The sequence below is a fragment of the Polyodon spathula genome, chromosome 2, assembly GCF_017654505.1.
Source record: "Polyodon spathula isolate WHYD16114869_AA chromosome 2, ASM1765450v1, whole genome shotgun sequence".
Classification (NCBI taxonomy): domain Eukaryota; kingdom Metazoa; phylum Chordata; class Actinopteri; order Acipenseriformes; family Polyodontidae; genus Polyodon; species Polyodon spathula.
The window spans coordinates 28,515,776-28,531,799 of record NC_054535.1 but is presented as its reverse complement, the minus strand read 5'-3'; the positions used below and the strand labels follow the sequence as shown (position 1 = coordinate 28,531,799).

General features: G+C 36.3%; 1 protein-coding gene across 1 annotated transcript in view; it reads right to left on the bottom strand.

The window, feature by feature from the left end:
- LOC121294957 (calcium uniporter protein, mitochondrial-like) overlaps positions 1-10,573 on the bottom strand; it is a 46,342-nt gene extending 35,769 nt beyond the window's left edge. Inside the window, exon 1 of the mRNA XM_041219212.1 lies at positions 10,297-10,573. Within this exon, the coding sequence (XP_041075146.1) occupies positions 10,297-10,395 (99 nt within the window). The 5' untranslated portion in view covers positions 10,396-10,573. The remainder of the gene's footprint in view (positions 1-10,296) is intronic.
- Between the last annotated feature and the right edge of the window lie 5,451 nt (positions 10,574-16,024).

The window sequence follows — 16,024 nt, the reverse complement described above, 5'->3', positions numbered from 1 at the left end:
GAAAAATCTTTATCACAAACCATCACAATATAAATCTCACCTACCTGCATTGTACGATAATTTTCCCAAGCATTGCAAATTACAACCCAGTCTCATATTTGCTGCTCTGTGAGGTTTTCCTTGTCAACTGATCAAGCTCATCAAATAAATGTACCAGTTGGGGAGAAAAGGGACACACTACACAGTAGCCACATATTGCACAGTATGATACTACTGTATACTTAACTAGAGTTTCTGTGTACAAAAACAAAGCACCCCATTTGCATAATCTAACAAGAACATTAACTTCATTGAGAGATTCAGAGAATACAGCTGATTACCAACTGCAAAGGCACTGTTGGAAAGCAATTGTCAGTCTCTCTCATTAACACTAGAACAGCCATGCGGGTCAGTTTGACCCATTGTGCATTTAAAATGTTCATTACTCTTCTGTTGTAAATCATGTGTATGTCCATTTTTGACCAGAATCGCAAAAATTATGAAGTTATAAACAGTTCTACCTAGAACCGCCACGTGGGTCAATGCGACCCATGCATTAGAATACATGTCTTTTTTTTATAACTGAAGATATTCTATTTTTTGTAACTGCAGCAAACAAGACACACCTCCTCCTCCTTACACACGTATTTTTAAAATTTTATTTCAAGCCTTTGTTTGTAGACTTACTACAAGACAGAGATTGCTACGATTGTGGATTTGTCACGATGCCATACTCAGATGCATACAGCAAAGTGAAATGACTGGTAGGATAACAACGTATGTTATATATTCTTTTTTTATATTACTTTTAGAAAAAAACATTTTGGTTTTACAGGTTTGTATGTACCAGTTTACACGTGCCTACACAATAGTGTCCAATGGAACTGCGTGTTTATAACACAGCTCCTGGATGCAGCCAGTCAGCTGGCAGACACGTACGCTCCTCCATAGACTACAATGCAGCCATCATACCGGAAGTAGTGCTATATTTTATTTTTATGTAGTATTAGAAACAATGATTTTGGTCTTATAGTTTTGAGTGTACATATACCTGTTTACACCTGTACACGGGTATATGTGCATACCTGTTTCTTTTGAAATGTGTATGTTATTATATTTTTTCACTGTTGTAGTCATGCTGTATATGCACTCATTTTAAAAATAAAGCCTTTATGTTTAAAATTCCATTTAAATACGGTGTTTCTGCGATGCAAATGTTAGGATGTTCATGAATAAAGCTTTTCAGTTGTATCCGACAGTATGTCTTTCATTTTCATAATGAAGAAGTTTAAAAATGTGTGGGTCAAAGTGACCCACGTGGTGGTTCTAGGTAGTTCAAAAATCCGACAGTTTTAGTGTTAATAAGACCAGAGGTTAAAAAAAAAGTTTGGAATTAAACAGTTAATGTTCACTGGACACCACCTGTAATGTAACTTTACTGAGAGAATCATAGAATACAACTATGTGCCAACTATATAGCCTGCATCACAATATGTGTTTAAAACAAGATGTGAAACGAACAGAAGCTAGTGGCAATGTCAGATTCGCAAATTACAAACAAGCCCCCCTCTAGGGATGCTTAATAAATATATTGTACCTAACAAAGTTTGGAAAGAATGGAGTACCAAACTAACTTTATTGAGCACTCACAGTATACATTATAGAACTGACATTAATACATAAAACTGTACAAGACTTACAACATTAATCAGTGGCCTACTGTATATTAAAAGGTCCAGCCTGACTCATCATAGACCGACAGTAGGACCATTTAATCCAAAATGGTCAAATGGACACAGAAATCCTCAGAAACACAGTAAAAACATTTCAAAATCTTAAGCCCTTTGTCAGCTAACAAAATAGTTAACTCCACGTGAAATATCTAATATATATATATATATATATATATATATATATATATATATATATATCCTTCATGCCTGAACATTTGGTGACAAATGATTAATTGACACCTTTCTGGTCTTGCATTCTTATCCACTTGTTGGCAAATAAAGTGATGCCGACGTATTTCTTTATGTATGTATTTATTTTACCAGGACTGTAAAGTGCTTGCTGAGAGAATGGACCTATTTCTGTAAATTGCCTGTGCTGCCTGGTAACCTACGTTTTGAAGATACGTTATCGAAACCTTGTGATTACTGTACTTCTCACTTTGAAATACTGTGCTCCATTGAATCTTCCTGTTTGGTTCAACTGCAACGCTTGCTGGTTGATCTTTATCAGCATGTTACATCTGGTCGTCGTCACAGGAAACGAAGGTCTGGTTTTAACACAGCTTGCCTCGGACCATTTCAGGGAAAGTGGAGGGAATAAAAAGCATAACTGCGATACTGAGACACTGTGTTTCCACTGTCAAATAAATTGGATCCAACACCCTGAACTGTATACTGTCACTGCGTCTACAGCAGGTAGACCAAGATGAATTAAAATGGATGAATCCTTCACTGTTTCATGATGCAATAGAACGGATGACAGTAAATACTGTAGAGAGAGAGAGAGAGAGAGGAGAGAGAGAGAGAGCACAGACTCCATTTTTGATGATGGGCATCTAAGCACAAAGTCTAAAAAGTAGGTTATAAAGACAGAAATAATCCAAATAAAATACAAAACTTGAAATCTGTATCTGTTAGCAAGGAGTACCACAACAGTAGGGCTGAACCCATTTCTCATATAGTATTGTACAGGGCATCATACAATGTAGGCTCTCATGACTACAACATGTACTGTAGTCCCAGGAGATGTTCTTAACATGACCTTATTGTATTGCAACACCCTTATTTGAATCCAACCTGGCAGCTACAGCATCACATCCAAAATCTAGTCAACAACAATCCCTCAACCCACATGCAAGCAGATTTCACATGTCATCAACTGAATCAGAAGATAGGATAGGCATAGAGTTTAGCTTAGCGACAGCTTACTCCAGGAGACAAAAGCCATTACTGTGTTTTTAGCACGTCATGTTTTTTGGAAGGTTGTTATCTTGGATTGTGCAACCTTGATTATAATTATTTATTTCTCAAATATGGTGCCATTACGGTCTGGGAATGGATACAGAATATTAATGTAAATAATATTATCGAAAGATGAATTACTTGTAAAATGGTTGTAAAGAAAAACCCTATTCATCATTGGTTAAATATTTGTAGTAACTTAGTTTAGAACTGTAATTTTATTAACATATTGTCAAAGTAGGGCTTTTAGGGTTACAAAAAATGGTAAGGTTTACACTTCGGAGCCAAAAAACACATTAAAGAGAAAAAAAAAAAAAATCATTAAAAAAAAAGTGTAAAGTAGCTCTACAATCCTAAAAGTGTGCTCCTCATTTAGCAAGCAATGCTGAAAGTACACTCCATTCTCATTAAAATGAACTCGGATTACGCCATCTCCTACAAGGTCCAGGTCCAATTAAGTAGAACTTCTTGCAAATGACTTCTTATAATATGAATTCACTTAACTTGAATTTCCTTTTTGTGCAAATTATTTTGGAAGAAAAATTTGAACGAAACAAAAATTGGCCTAGTTCGAACAGCTAAGTATAAAGGATATTGGTAAATGTATTCACTTGCACCCAGATTAGAACCTCAATACTATATTTTAGTGCTGTATTGGGACTACTGACTATGATGCATTTCAAGTTGCCATAGTGATCACGCATCAATGTCATTTCCATAAAGCAGCCCAAAAAAAACATCCATTGTCCTCGCAGACAAAAGTGGAGGTGTTGAAAGCTGTGACTGATGCACCACTGTACAAGAAAAAGAAAGACGCTGCTGCAGATTCCAATATTCCCTGTCAATCATTCTGAAAAAACGGGATACAACAATACAGGCCTATTAACAGCAAACTGCGGATGCAAGTCGTCAGCATTTCTGATTTGCTCCATACCTGATGTTGAGGGCGCCTTGCTTTTGTAGTCTAAAAATGCCTGCGATCAGAATGTTTCTGTATCTGGGACCACAACAGTATGACACAAAGCTACGAAATTAGCACAGCAGCTAAGAAAAGAAGATTTCAAGTGCAGTTCACTTGCAATGTACAATTTTTAAAAGTTCACTTGCAATCTTGTTTTCAATAAAACTTGCAGTACTTTTACATTTATAATACTTTTAATTCTACTGTAATTCATTTTATTTCAGAGTTACGGTAACGTCAATAAAAACTGACAGTATACGTTTGGCTTTGACGCCTCATAGAAAGAATCCCTAATGAGACTTTTCTTTTGCTGGTCACTTAATTGGTATGAATGAGAGTTGACTGTATTTAAGAAAACAAACTAGAAATGGGAGTTTGAACAAAAACAAATAATCCTTGGGGGCAAAATGTAAGGAAGGTACAATGGAATACAAATGAGTATTTGTCTTGTATTCTATCCAAGAAGAAACCTGGCTTACATAATTATAAAAGCCCTTGAAGCAGCAGCTGTGAATTTATAAAAAACATACAGCAAGCTTTCTTAAAGGGAATGCTTATAGAATTACTGACTGTACTGAAGTTAGTTAATGGCCCACCTTGGCGAATGGCAAATGTTTGTTTAGTACTGCAGTGTAAGCAGTCGTATGCTGCATATTACTAGTTACACCCAAATGCTCCTCGGTTGTTCAGATGATCAATGTACATCACTTCAAATTCAGCAGAAAAAGTCCCGGAAACAGAATACTGTATTTTACTGAAATGTGTTGCTAAATATCAAAATAAAACACTTCAATACTGTAGCATTTGAAGCCATTTACTTTCTGCAGGATCTCACTTGTCTGACCCTGTATATTTTAGTATAAAGCTGGACAGGACAGTGGGACTCTGCAGCTGTAACTGGAGGAGCCTGGGAGGATTTTTTGGTTTTCTTTTGGGGGGGTGGGGGGGGTGGGGGGGGGGGGGGGTTGTCATTTTCAGACAAAAGATATTCAGAGACAGGATTTGCATGCATTAAGATTTTTAACTGTATACTTCATTCTGACATTTTTTTTACTTTTCAGATAACATCAAATTACAACGCATTGTACAGTTACTACATCTCTGGAGAAAACCCATTTTAAAATGTCTAAACTGACACCTACAAACGCTCTGCTCACTAATGCTAATTTCACACACTAAATGTGCAATTAACGGACATTATATCAACAACTTTCCTCTCTCCTGGTCTGCAGTAAATACTACGGCTTGGTTATTTTCCAAACTAATTATTTTTGCCAGCAAACTAATAGATTTTTTTCACACACTGACACCCACATAATCGGCAGTGCTCCAATTTGAAAAGTCAAAAACAGGCTTAAGAGGTTATTTACCGAAACTAAACGACAAGACCTGAATGCAATGCAAGTAAAAGGCGAGGCACCATGCAGGCAACCAATAGAACCTGAATTCCACCGGAGCACAGTCTGCCAGCTGTAACAGATTGTATGTGTTTCTGAACCATTTTCTACTACTGACTAGCTGGACTCTGGACTAGGACAGATGACTGCTGTCAGATTGTTACTGTGCAAGTGTAAGCACCCAATTTAAACAAAGCCATCTGTAGAGTGCAATTCAACAGATCAGCTTCCCAGTGTGCCATGTTTTGCTGTGTACAGCAACCAGAGAGCTGAACCTTTAATCTACTATTGATTACGGCCATCAGATTTCTGTAAAGCTCTTATAAGTGCTAATGGTTTAAGCATTACACCCAGAATGAAAATAAGGCTCACCTCAGATATAGCTTTCTGTGTGAACTCTCCTCCCTCCACCTTCTTTCATACCACACCACTAACAGGAATGGAAATAAGACTCCTATTGCATAGCAGTTTCACCAATTCAAGATCTTAATACAAGCTTGATAAGCCACAGTGTATAGATAACAAGCTCAGGTGGGTCTTATTAAACTCATAGTAAAACCAGGAATGGATCAAACTGCTATGCAACAGGAGTTTAATTTCGAAGTCTAAAAATGGAGTCCGAGCTGAAGTCACAAAAATCACAGTGCATGACAAGGCACGTATAGGCTTACTATGGGCACCACACAGTATCAACAGTTTATAGCAAAAAATATATATATAGAAATTATTTTGTTGCGTAATGCAGCTTGAAACTAACAGTATTCATTCATTCTTATACCCCAGCCTTCTTAAATAAAAAGGGACATTACAAATGACTTGTTTAGAACCTAAATAACAATCAAATGTTATTCAGACTGCATACTGTAGCTCTAAAACTGACAGTTAGCAGACTTACTGGAAGTAAAATAACATTTCAAAATGATTTTACTTAGATTACAAAAAATGTATACTAGAAAAATAAACCAAACTAAAATATACCTATCCCTGGCACCTCTCTCATATTCAGGAGTTTAAGCTCTTTTTGTTGTGTAAAATACTAAGAGATCTGTTCATTTAACACCCAAGATTTGCTTGACTGAAAACAATAAAAAACAAAAAAAACAAACAGGTGGTCCATCTGGATTATTTTACACTAAACTATGACAGGAATAATATCCATTATAAAAAGAGATGTCTTTTCATTATGAAGGCGGTCCACGCTCACAATATCAATAAACACTGCTGCTTAATATAAAGAGAGCTGAATCATGCACTCCAAGATAACAGGCTATACAGCTGAACAATTTTTGCTCTGAAAAGCTGGGTGTCCGACCATAACTATTCAGTATCATCATTATAACAAAGAAAGAGTAGGGTCTGTTGATACAGGCATCTTGATAGCGAGGTAAATTGGTCAATTTAGTTGACAGCATGACTGCTGAAGAAACTGACAGCAATAGAGGCTACTTTATGTTATTCACTTGTCTGAATCATGCTAGTTTCTCTGCACATTCCCCTAATATGAGGTCTACTGGGATGAATTTGGACTGTTTCACAACAAACCACAAGTATTATTTGCAGTTGAGTAAAAATTTAGAGCTTGTTTTGGCCACAGGTTTGAATAATGTGGCATCAGAAATATGAAGTTGGTATCAGAAATGATTTGGGAGATTTGAAAGAGGCTGTTGGAAAACATGGATTGAGAATTGATTAGCAGTTTGCTACGCATGTGGACTGGCAGAGCTATACTGGTGTTTTTTTTTCTGAAAAGAGACTAATATTGCAGATAGCAGACTGTTTGGTTCAAATTGCATGTACTGCTTACAATTGATAGAGACCTTGTGTCTACAAGTTTCTTGCCCAGCATTGACTGCAAGCTAAAAAGATAACAATGCTGTGGACCAGAAGGGGCCAGGCTGTAAGATTTTGGAATGCAAAGCATAAAGGGGCTAAAAGACTCCCAGGGACTGGCATTGGACCCAGAGGTTCTCGGAGAGATCGAAAGAGATAATGCCACTGGGATCAAAGGGGCAGATTTATGGACCTTTTTTCTCCAGGAGTGTGAAGAATGCACTGAGTTCAGAGGTTGTCACACTAGACTACACACACACACATACACACACACACACTAAATTAACAGAATAATGTGTTGTACCTTGACCATTGGTTAAGTGTCAGAGAAAGGGGAGGTGGACCATCTATACAGAAGGGTATTTAATGTCATGCAAATATTGTAATGATGAGTATTCTGTTTGTCCTGTACCTGGGACCAGACTCCCTGCATATTTCAATAAACCTGGCAACTGATTGAAGAAAAGGACTCTGTGCATTTTCTTGAATCTACTTAATCACCATCATTTTTTGTAAGTTACTTCACAGGCGGTGGCAGCAAATTTGCAAATACAAAATACTTCAGTATATATTCCTTAACGCTATTAAAATATGTTCACTTGTCACAATTTACAGTGCTGTTGAAATAGAGCAGCCACTTTAAAGAAATGCAATGTCCCCGCTACTCTTTTATTGGCAATGGGAGAGTCTTTTAAAAAAGTCATTAAACTGAAGTCCACCAGGCCAGAATATGCTACCTTGTTTTTTTTTTTGCTAGCTTTAGTTTAGATTTAAGATCCAAGCAAATAGAGCAAGGTGCTTTAAATATTTCAAAATTGTTAGCTGTGTGAAAACGTACAGTATTTCTGAACTCACACTTTTCAACCCAAGAGCCGACATTATGTGCAATGCTAGCCTTCGGAGTAATTATTTGACTGTAATAAACAAGATGTTTAATTTTTCTTATAACCCCCTTGATATAAATTATAAAAAGATGCAGTATCCCATATGTTTTTTAAACATTAAATGTGACCCTTCCCTCTGCTACGTGTCATCCCTCTAGCGAACCAACTCACTACTCTCCTTTATGACTGCCTCAGTATGTTAAAGACAACAATAAATCACTGTTCCACCTCGGCAATGTCTCATCGCTCTACAAGCTCTAGACAAAATGCTGGAGCTGTTGCTGTGAAAAGGAAGCTACTATCTATTTGGATGTCTGCGACACAAGCAGGTTTCACAGGGAATGCTAAACTGCAAAGCTGCTCAACATCTGCACAGGCAACAAAACTACAGAGAAATGTAAAGCAGAGCAGGTCACAATTTCGGTCCCACCACTTCAAACACGTTAAAGATGTGGGCAGTCACTAGTATAATCATGAAGTGGATTTTTACTTGGGCATAGTATGTCAACCAATTAGGACTAATTCAGATAGGAATGATTTGTCCACGTTTCTTGACAAGGGAGAAATGATTCTAAAATACCATGATGTCGGTCGTACTCAGAACAACTGACTTTTTATCCACAAGGGGATGGTATCAGAATATCTGTGCTGTTTGAGGACTTAAATTACAATTATACCCTTACCAGTACATAGAATCTATCTTCCTCCTTGATTTTACCTCAGAAAAAAATGATTTTTTATGGTATTTGAAATTGCTCGGTACAAAATGTTAAAATATAACAGATTGTTAATATAATTGTTTACATAATTACTTACAAGTCCTTATTGAACAGATGTAACCTTTCAGTAAATTACAATGCAGTTCAAAATCATAACAAGAAAATAAATTACAATATACCCCTGATACATTTCAATTGTCACATGGTTGCATTCAGTTTTGTGTATGTGTCAAACCATTAACTTATTCCATAAGCAAGCCATATTTTCAAAAACTATAGATAATTACCTTCAAAATAATGCCCGTATTATTAGGGTCATTTTGAAATTTTGACCCAGTCTGTGGAACTGCCCAGCAGTAAACAGTCAAGGAATTAGATCTTACTGTAAAACTGAACACAGGATTGTGAGACACTGCTGCTTAAAACTGTGGCTTAAATTCATTCATCTCACAGCAGTTTCAGCTCTTGAAATTTGCTTACGCTTTTTGCATGCACTGCACTTCAGTTCTGTTTTAACAAGCTGTAAAACTTGGATGTTGTCCTGTTGTTGCTCATTAGTAAATTTGCACAGCAACAGGACCAGAAGACAGGATGTCAGCAAGCACCAATCTAAACAGCAATGAGTTGGTGTTACAGATCCATGTTTCAGTTAATTAGGAGCACTCTCTGCACTAACAAATGTGGAAAATCCCTACAGGAATGCGAAGTCTGGATTCTTATTACAGTGCATAGCAGATGAATCATATTCCTATGAATACATCGGCCCAGGCTGGCAAACCATGAAAAAAGATGTTGGCCTAGGTTTTAACCTGACTCCCTACTTCTCTTTAAGGCAGAGACATCTTCTCCAATTGAGCTATTCTGTGGGCCAGGTGACTTACCTAAATATATTACAGCAGTGCCCAGAACTGCAAAATTAAATTCAGCAGACCAGCAAGGAGGTGAGGGGTGCTCTGTATTATATTGTCACATCTTCAGAGACATAAATTAGAATTAATAATGGCAAGTGGGGAGTCTAATGGTAGTGTATGCCAATTAAGGGTAATAACCTGCATTTAAAACATCAGTAGACATTCAGCTTTGCTAAGTTGAATACAGCACAGTACTTCAAATTCAGTTGTACACAAAGTCCTGTGGAATGCGTTTCTTCATGGTTCCAAGCAACAGTTTTACTGTACCAGTAGGAGTGCATGAGCTTCACTTGGTTAAACAGATGTAACATTAATTTAACATCTTACGGTCTGGTCAAATTGTAAATTAGATGAAAAATAATCATTTGAGAAAAATCCTTATCAGAAAGGGGAAAGGAGTACATAATAAAGTTGTCTTTTATGATTTTTAGCGCACCAAAAAGTTCCCTCGCGAAAACAAAATGTTATGAGAAAAATAATTCAGAAGAAAATCAATTACAACACGAGATTAGAAGTACTCGAGCAGAGAACACTGGTTTGTTAAGTGACAGAACATCTTGCTCCATGCTAAATTAAATAGTGATTTATCTTTTGCCTTTTCCCCTACTTTTTTTAAAAAAATATGTTGGTTTAAACTTACCTGAAAAAGTATCTTAACCTGGCTCGTGTTGACAGCAGCGCACGCGAAAGCTCCCCGAAGAGCTGCAACTTGCAGCTTGGCAATTCCAAACCAAAACATTTCTTTGAATTACTCTGCTTTCCTGTAGAAATTTGTCATCGTGTGATGATATAAGTGTATAATGAATTGCTTTATTAATCAAAAATCAGCCACCTCGCCCCGGCTGTGTAATATTAGTGGTGTTAGTCACTACTACAACTACAGCAGCGCCCAGAAATGCAAAATAAATTCAGCTTCACTCGTCAAATTCAGCCCTCCACTCAGCTTCAGTATCAGCCCATTGGTTGCGACAGATTTAAAGGGGAGGACTCTTTTTTAATTAGCAAATAAAATTCTACAGACATAAAGTCTTTAAAATAAAAAGTTCGATGTTTTTGACTAGTCAGGTGCCAACTCCAACATTTTATTTCTCTTCGTTGACAAAGGGTGGGTTTTATAATGTCGTTGGTAGGAACGCTATTGTTATTAACATGGCAATTTCAAAGGCGTTTGTTTGTATACGGTTATCTTGGAAAAGTCCAAATATCACGTGGATGCGTTTAATGTAACAGTACTCAGTTTTGCAGGATAGGAATTTGCAACTTTCAAAGTTTAACCGATACGATACATTAAAATATCTGCGTCCATTTTTGTTCGTGGTGTAGCTTCATGGAGAATACAACTGGAAGATGTATTGGGGGATCCTCTCTGGTTCATACATAAAAATAAAATAAAAAAAGCTGGAGAAAATGTTTGTCATATTATTTGAGTGACACACTGTCATTAAGGTGATTTTTTGTGGCAATTTTAGCAGTCTCACTTCTAAAACAAGGAATTCACAATGCATTTTCATAGTGTCTCAAAATCTGACTGTTTTTCAAAGCTCACTCGTTGGCATTTCTGTTAATTAACTTTTACCGAACATATCAAATGCCACACTATATGAAATACAACACATGCTAACAATAAGGCTTACAAATGAAGAGGAGAGACATAGAAGTATCAGTAGACTATTAATCCAACACAAAATAACAAAGAGGCAACCACTCAACCACTGTTCTGCTCACTGTCATGCCTTTACACACCTTGAAGGAGTTTGAAATCAGAACAGAAACAGAGTTTGGCTTAGTTATTATAATCAACATATTCATGTATATACTGTCTCCAAATAAAATAATACAATTAAAAAAGAAGATAAGAGAGCATGTCAAGATCAGAATCCTAATAACAATGGTGCATTGTATCAACCAATGAGGGTGTTGCAGAAAATCTACCTCCCTTTTCTGAATTGCCCGAGCTATGACAACAAAGCTTCCATATGCCTTTAATATATTTTTATATTTGCAAGTTGAAGCAAGAACATAATCTAATACAGGTTTCCAACTGGGTAGGAAGATTGCGCCCTTACCTTCAGAGAACACATGTTCCTGCCAAAAAATGCTTTAGTAATACTACACTATACTATAGTCTAGTATACTATATAACTTTTTTGGCAGGGGTGAACTGGATTATCAAGAAAACATGCTCAGTGAGAAAGTAAACAGTAAGCTAAACTATGGACAAATGTAGCAAACAGACACCATGGCAAACCACAGTTTTAATTTCTCCCCACCAGGACCATTCAATAAACAATAATGTATGCATTTAGGGAAAATAAAAATTGGAGAAAATAATTATTTTTGTAAACTGTCAGTACTGATATTATAATATTTTGCAACTGAATTCAATATTGAATAGTATTAACATTATGTTGATGTGCTCAAGTTCAGGCAGACATGCCAAGATGTTAATGGTTTTGAGCTCAGACTTAATTTTTTCAAATACAGTATGGCACAAAAGACCGTTCTTGGCCTAACTGCCTTTTACGATCAGATCTGTTAGCACGTTTTGTTGAATAGCATTTCATTCATTTTTCCTACTTTTCATCATTTATTTAAACTTTTGTTCTATTTTATATTCATGATAATTTAGTGTCCAGTGAGCATTGTGCTGCATTATGAGATGGTTTTGTGGATAATGTTAAAATCTATTTACATGCATGTTAGTGAACAAATTGAAATTCTGAGTATTGAAGAATAACATGTTAAAAGTTCCAATACAAGATGCTGTATGCGCACTGTATATATTTTGGCAATATTAAATACATCGCAGATAAGTCACATTGAACACTTCTGATTTTGACTGTAGATTTATTTTTCATTCCATCTGTAATGCATGATACAGTTTTTCTGCTAACACTGTCAGAATGTCAGTATTATCAACATTTTATAAGCCCAGAGCTCAATATTATGTGCAAATGCGCATATATGATCCTGAAAGCTTTTTTTCATAATGTCAAATGCCTTACCAGGATGCTAAAATTGAATTGAAATAAGACAGATTAAGAAGAAACTGTTCGGGTGAATGTTCTTACTTGAACAAAACCACCATGTACAAGAACTAAACTAAATTGCCAAGCTTAATTACGATAACACTGATCACTATTAGTTGCATTAAAATATGCATGAATCCTTTGATTTCAACTAAACCAAGTTTAACCAAACTCTAATTGAGAACACATTCCTCTGTTTAACCCTGATGGTCTGCTCCTTGAATTTTATTTTATAATAAATACACATGTATGTTATCACATCCACCACGATTATCTTATATTGGTTTTGGTTTTTAACTATTTTTTCAGCTATCCAAAACCATAGAAAAAAAACTGATCTGTAACAGTTAATTGTACTACAGTCTGTACAAAACCCATTTCTGGTTTATACATGAAGCAAGTCAGACTCAATTTACTTTGACAGGGAGTTTCTTCTCATCCATTGTTATAGGAGCTAGTCAATTGCAATACCTTTAGTGTAATCAATACTAAATATATAGTGACACACAAACGGCATTTAAATACAGCAGTGTTCATTAATTATTACTTACATTTTTCACAGCCTTATTTTGAACACATTGGTTATCACAACCTCTGCTACAGTCACCTTAATGGATAAATTATATGTTTGGTAAATCAACTGAATATATATATATATCTATATATATATATATATATATATATATATATATATATATATATATATATATATATATATATATATACACACACACACACACACACACACACACACACACACACACACACACACACACACACACACACACACACAGTGGCTTGCGAAAGTATTGACCCCCCTTGGCATTTTTCCTATTTTGTTGCCTTACAACCTGGAATTAAAATGGATTTTTTGGGGGTTTGTATCATTTGATTTACACAACATGCCTACCACTTTGAAGATGCAAAATATTTTTTATTGTGAAACAAACAAGAAATAAGACAAAAAAACAGAAAACTTGAGCGTGCATAAGTATTCACCCCCCCAAAGTCAATACTTTGTAGAGCCACCTTTTGCAGCAATTACAGCTGCAAGTCTCTTGGGGTATGTATCTATAAGCTTGGCACATCTAGCCACTGGGATTTTTGCCCATTCTTCAAGGCAAAACTGCTCCAGCTCCTTCAAGTTGGATGGGTTCCGCTGGTGTACAGCAATCTTTAAGTCATACCACAGATTCTCAATTGGATTGAGGTCTGGGCTTTGACTAGGCCATTCCAAGACATTTAAATGTTTCCCCTTAAACCACTCGAGTGTTGCTTTAGCAGTATGCTTAGGGTCATTGTCCTGCTGGAAGGTGAACCTCCGTCCCAGTCTCAAATCTCTGGAAGACTGAAACAGGTTTCCCTCAAGAATTTCCCTGTATTTAGCGCCATCCATCATTCCTTCAATTCTGACCAGTTTCCCAGTCCCTGCCGATGAAAAACATCCCCACAGCATGATGCTGCCACCACCATGCTTCACTGTGGGGATGGTGTTCTCGGGGTGATGAGAGGTGTTGGGTTTGCGCCAGACATAGCGTTTTCCTTGATGGCCAAAAAGCTCAATTTTAGTCTCATCTGACCAGAGTACCTTCTTCCATATGTTTGGGGAGTCTCCCACATGCCTTTTGGCGAACACCAAACGTGTTTGCTTATTTTTTTCTTTAAGCAATGGCTTTTTTCTGGCCACTCTTCCGTAAAGCCCAGCTCTGTGGAGTGTACGGCTTAAAGTGGTCCTATGGACAGATACTCCAATCTCCGCTGTGGAGCTTTGCAGCTCCTTTAGGGTTATCTTTGGTCTCTTTGTTGCCTCTCTGATTAATGCCCTCCTTGCCTGGTCCATGAGTTTTGGTGGGCGGCCCTCTCTTGCCAGGTTTGTTGTGGTGCCATATTCTTTCCATTTTTTAATAATGGCTTTAATGGTGCTCCGTGGGATGTTCAAAGTTTCGGATATTTTTTATAACCCAACCCTGATCTGTACTTCTCCACAACTTTGTCCCTGACCTGTTTGGAGAGCTCCTTGGTCTTCATGGTGCCGCTTGCTTGGTGGTGCCCCTTGTTTAGTGGTGTTGCAGACTCTGGGGCCTTTCAGAACAGGTATAGATATACTGAGATCATGTGACACTTAGATTGCACACAGGTGGACTTTATTAAACTAATTATGTGACTTCTGAAGGTAACTGGTTGAACCAGATCTTATTTAGAGGCTTAATAGCAAAGGGGGTGAAAACATATGCACGCACCACTTTTCCGTTATTTATTTTTCAGAATTTTTTTAAACAAGTTATTTTTTTCATTTCACTTCACCAATTTGGACTATTTTGTGTATGTCCATTACATGAAATCCAAATAAAAATCCATTTTAATTCCAGGTTGTAAGGCAACAAAATAGGAAAAATGCCAAGGGGGGTCAATACTTGTCTTGAATTTTGTAGTACTACAAATCAATAAATCCTAAAATTAACATTCAGAGATCTCACATGTATATTGTCCTTTTTGAAAAATAATTAAATATTCAAAAAAGTGTAACACCTTTTTGATTAATGCTATCTCCAGTCAACACAATATCAAGTCAATGACTAATGAAAAATATAAGAATGTTCTGCAAAATTACTACTCATGTATCAAACTCAATGCATTAACTTCACCTGTAAAAGGGATTCACGTGATGCATTTCAAAACATTAACTTACAAAATGATACCATATAATACTAAAATCCTATACATTTTTAAACAAAAAAACAATCATGGAATTCTATTAATATTGATGTACTTCTGGATGTTTTATAAATAATTATTTAACATTATTCAAATATTAAAAACAGCTGATCAGTATTATCTAGATCAACAGTATGTACCTAATAAACATCATCACCGTATATCTCCCGATTATGATTTATGCTAAATAATGTTCGAACCAGGTTTCATCACAAGTATGTACAATCTAAGTGTGACACGTAAGTGTGACATACGTACAGAGTTAGCGTATATAATAAATGGTCTGTAAGAACATAATGTATAAATGAGCCATATACTGGTGACAGACACGATCCTCCATACATCGTCTAAAACTCTCATTAACTTGTACTCTAGAATGTCATTAGTAATTGGAAAGGCAGTTCTCTCGATATATTGTACAATATGTAAAAATGTAGCAGGGTATACATAAAATGGACGCATACATTATATATTATTTAACATACGCAGCGTAATTTAAATGAATTTGGAGGTACATTGAATGGTTCATTTTTTTAATCTGCCTTTTCAGTTGATGAGTAAAATGGATAGACTAAATCGGCAGAGTTGTGTTCTATTAAAACACATAGAGAGTTTAATCTAACA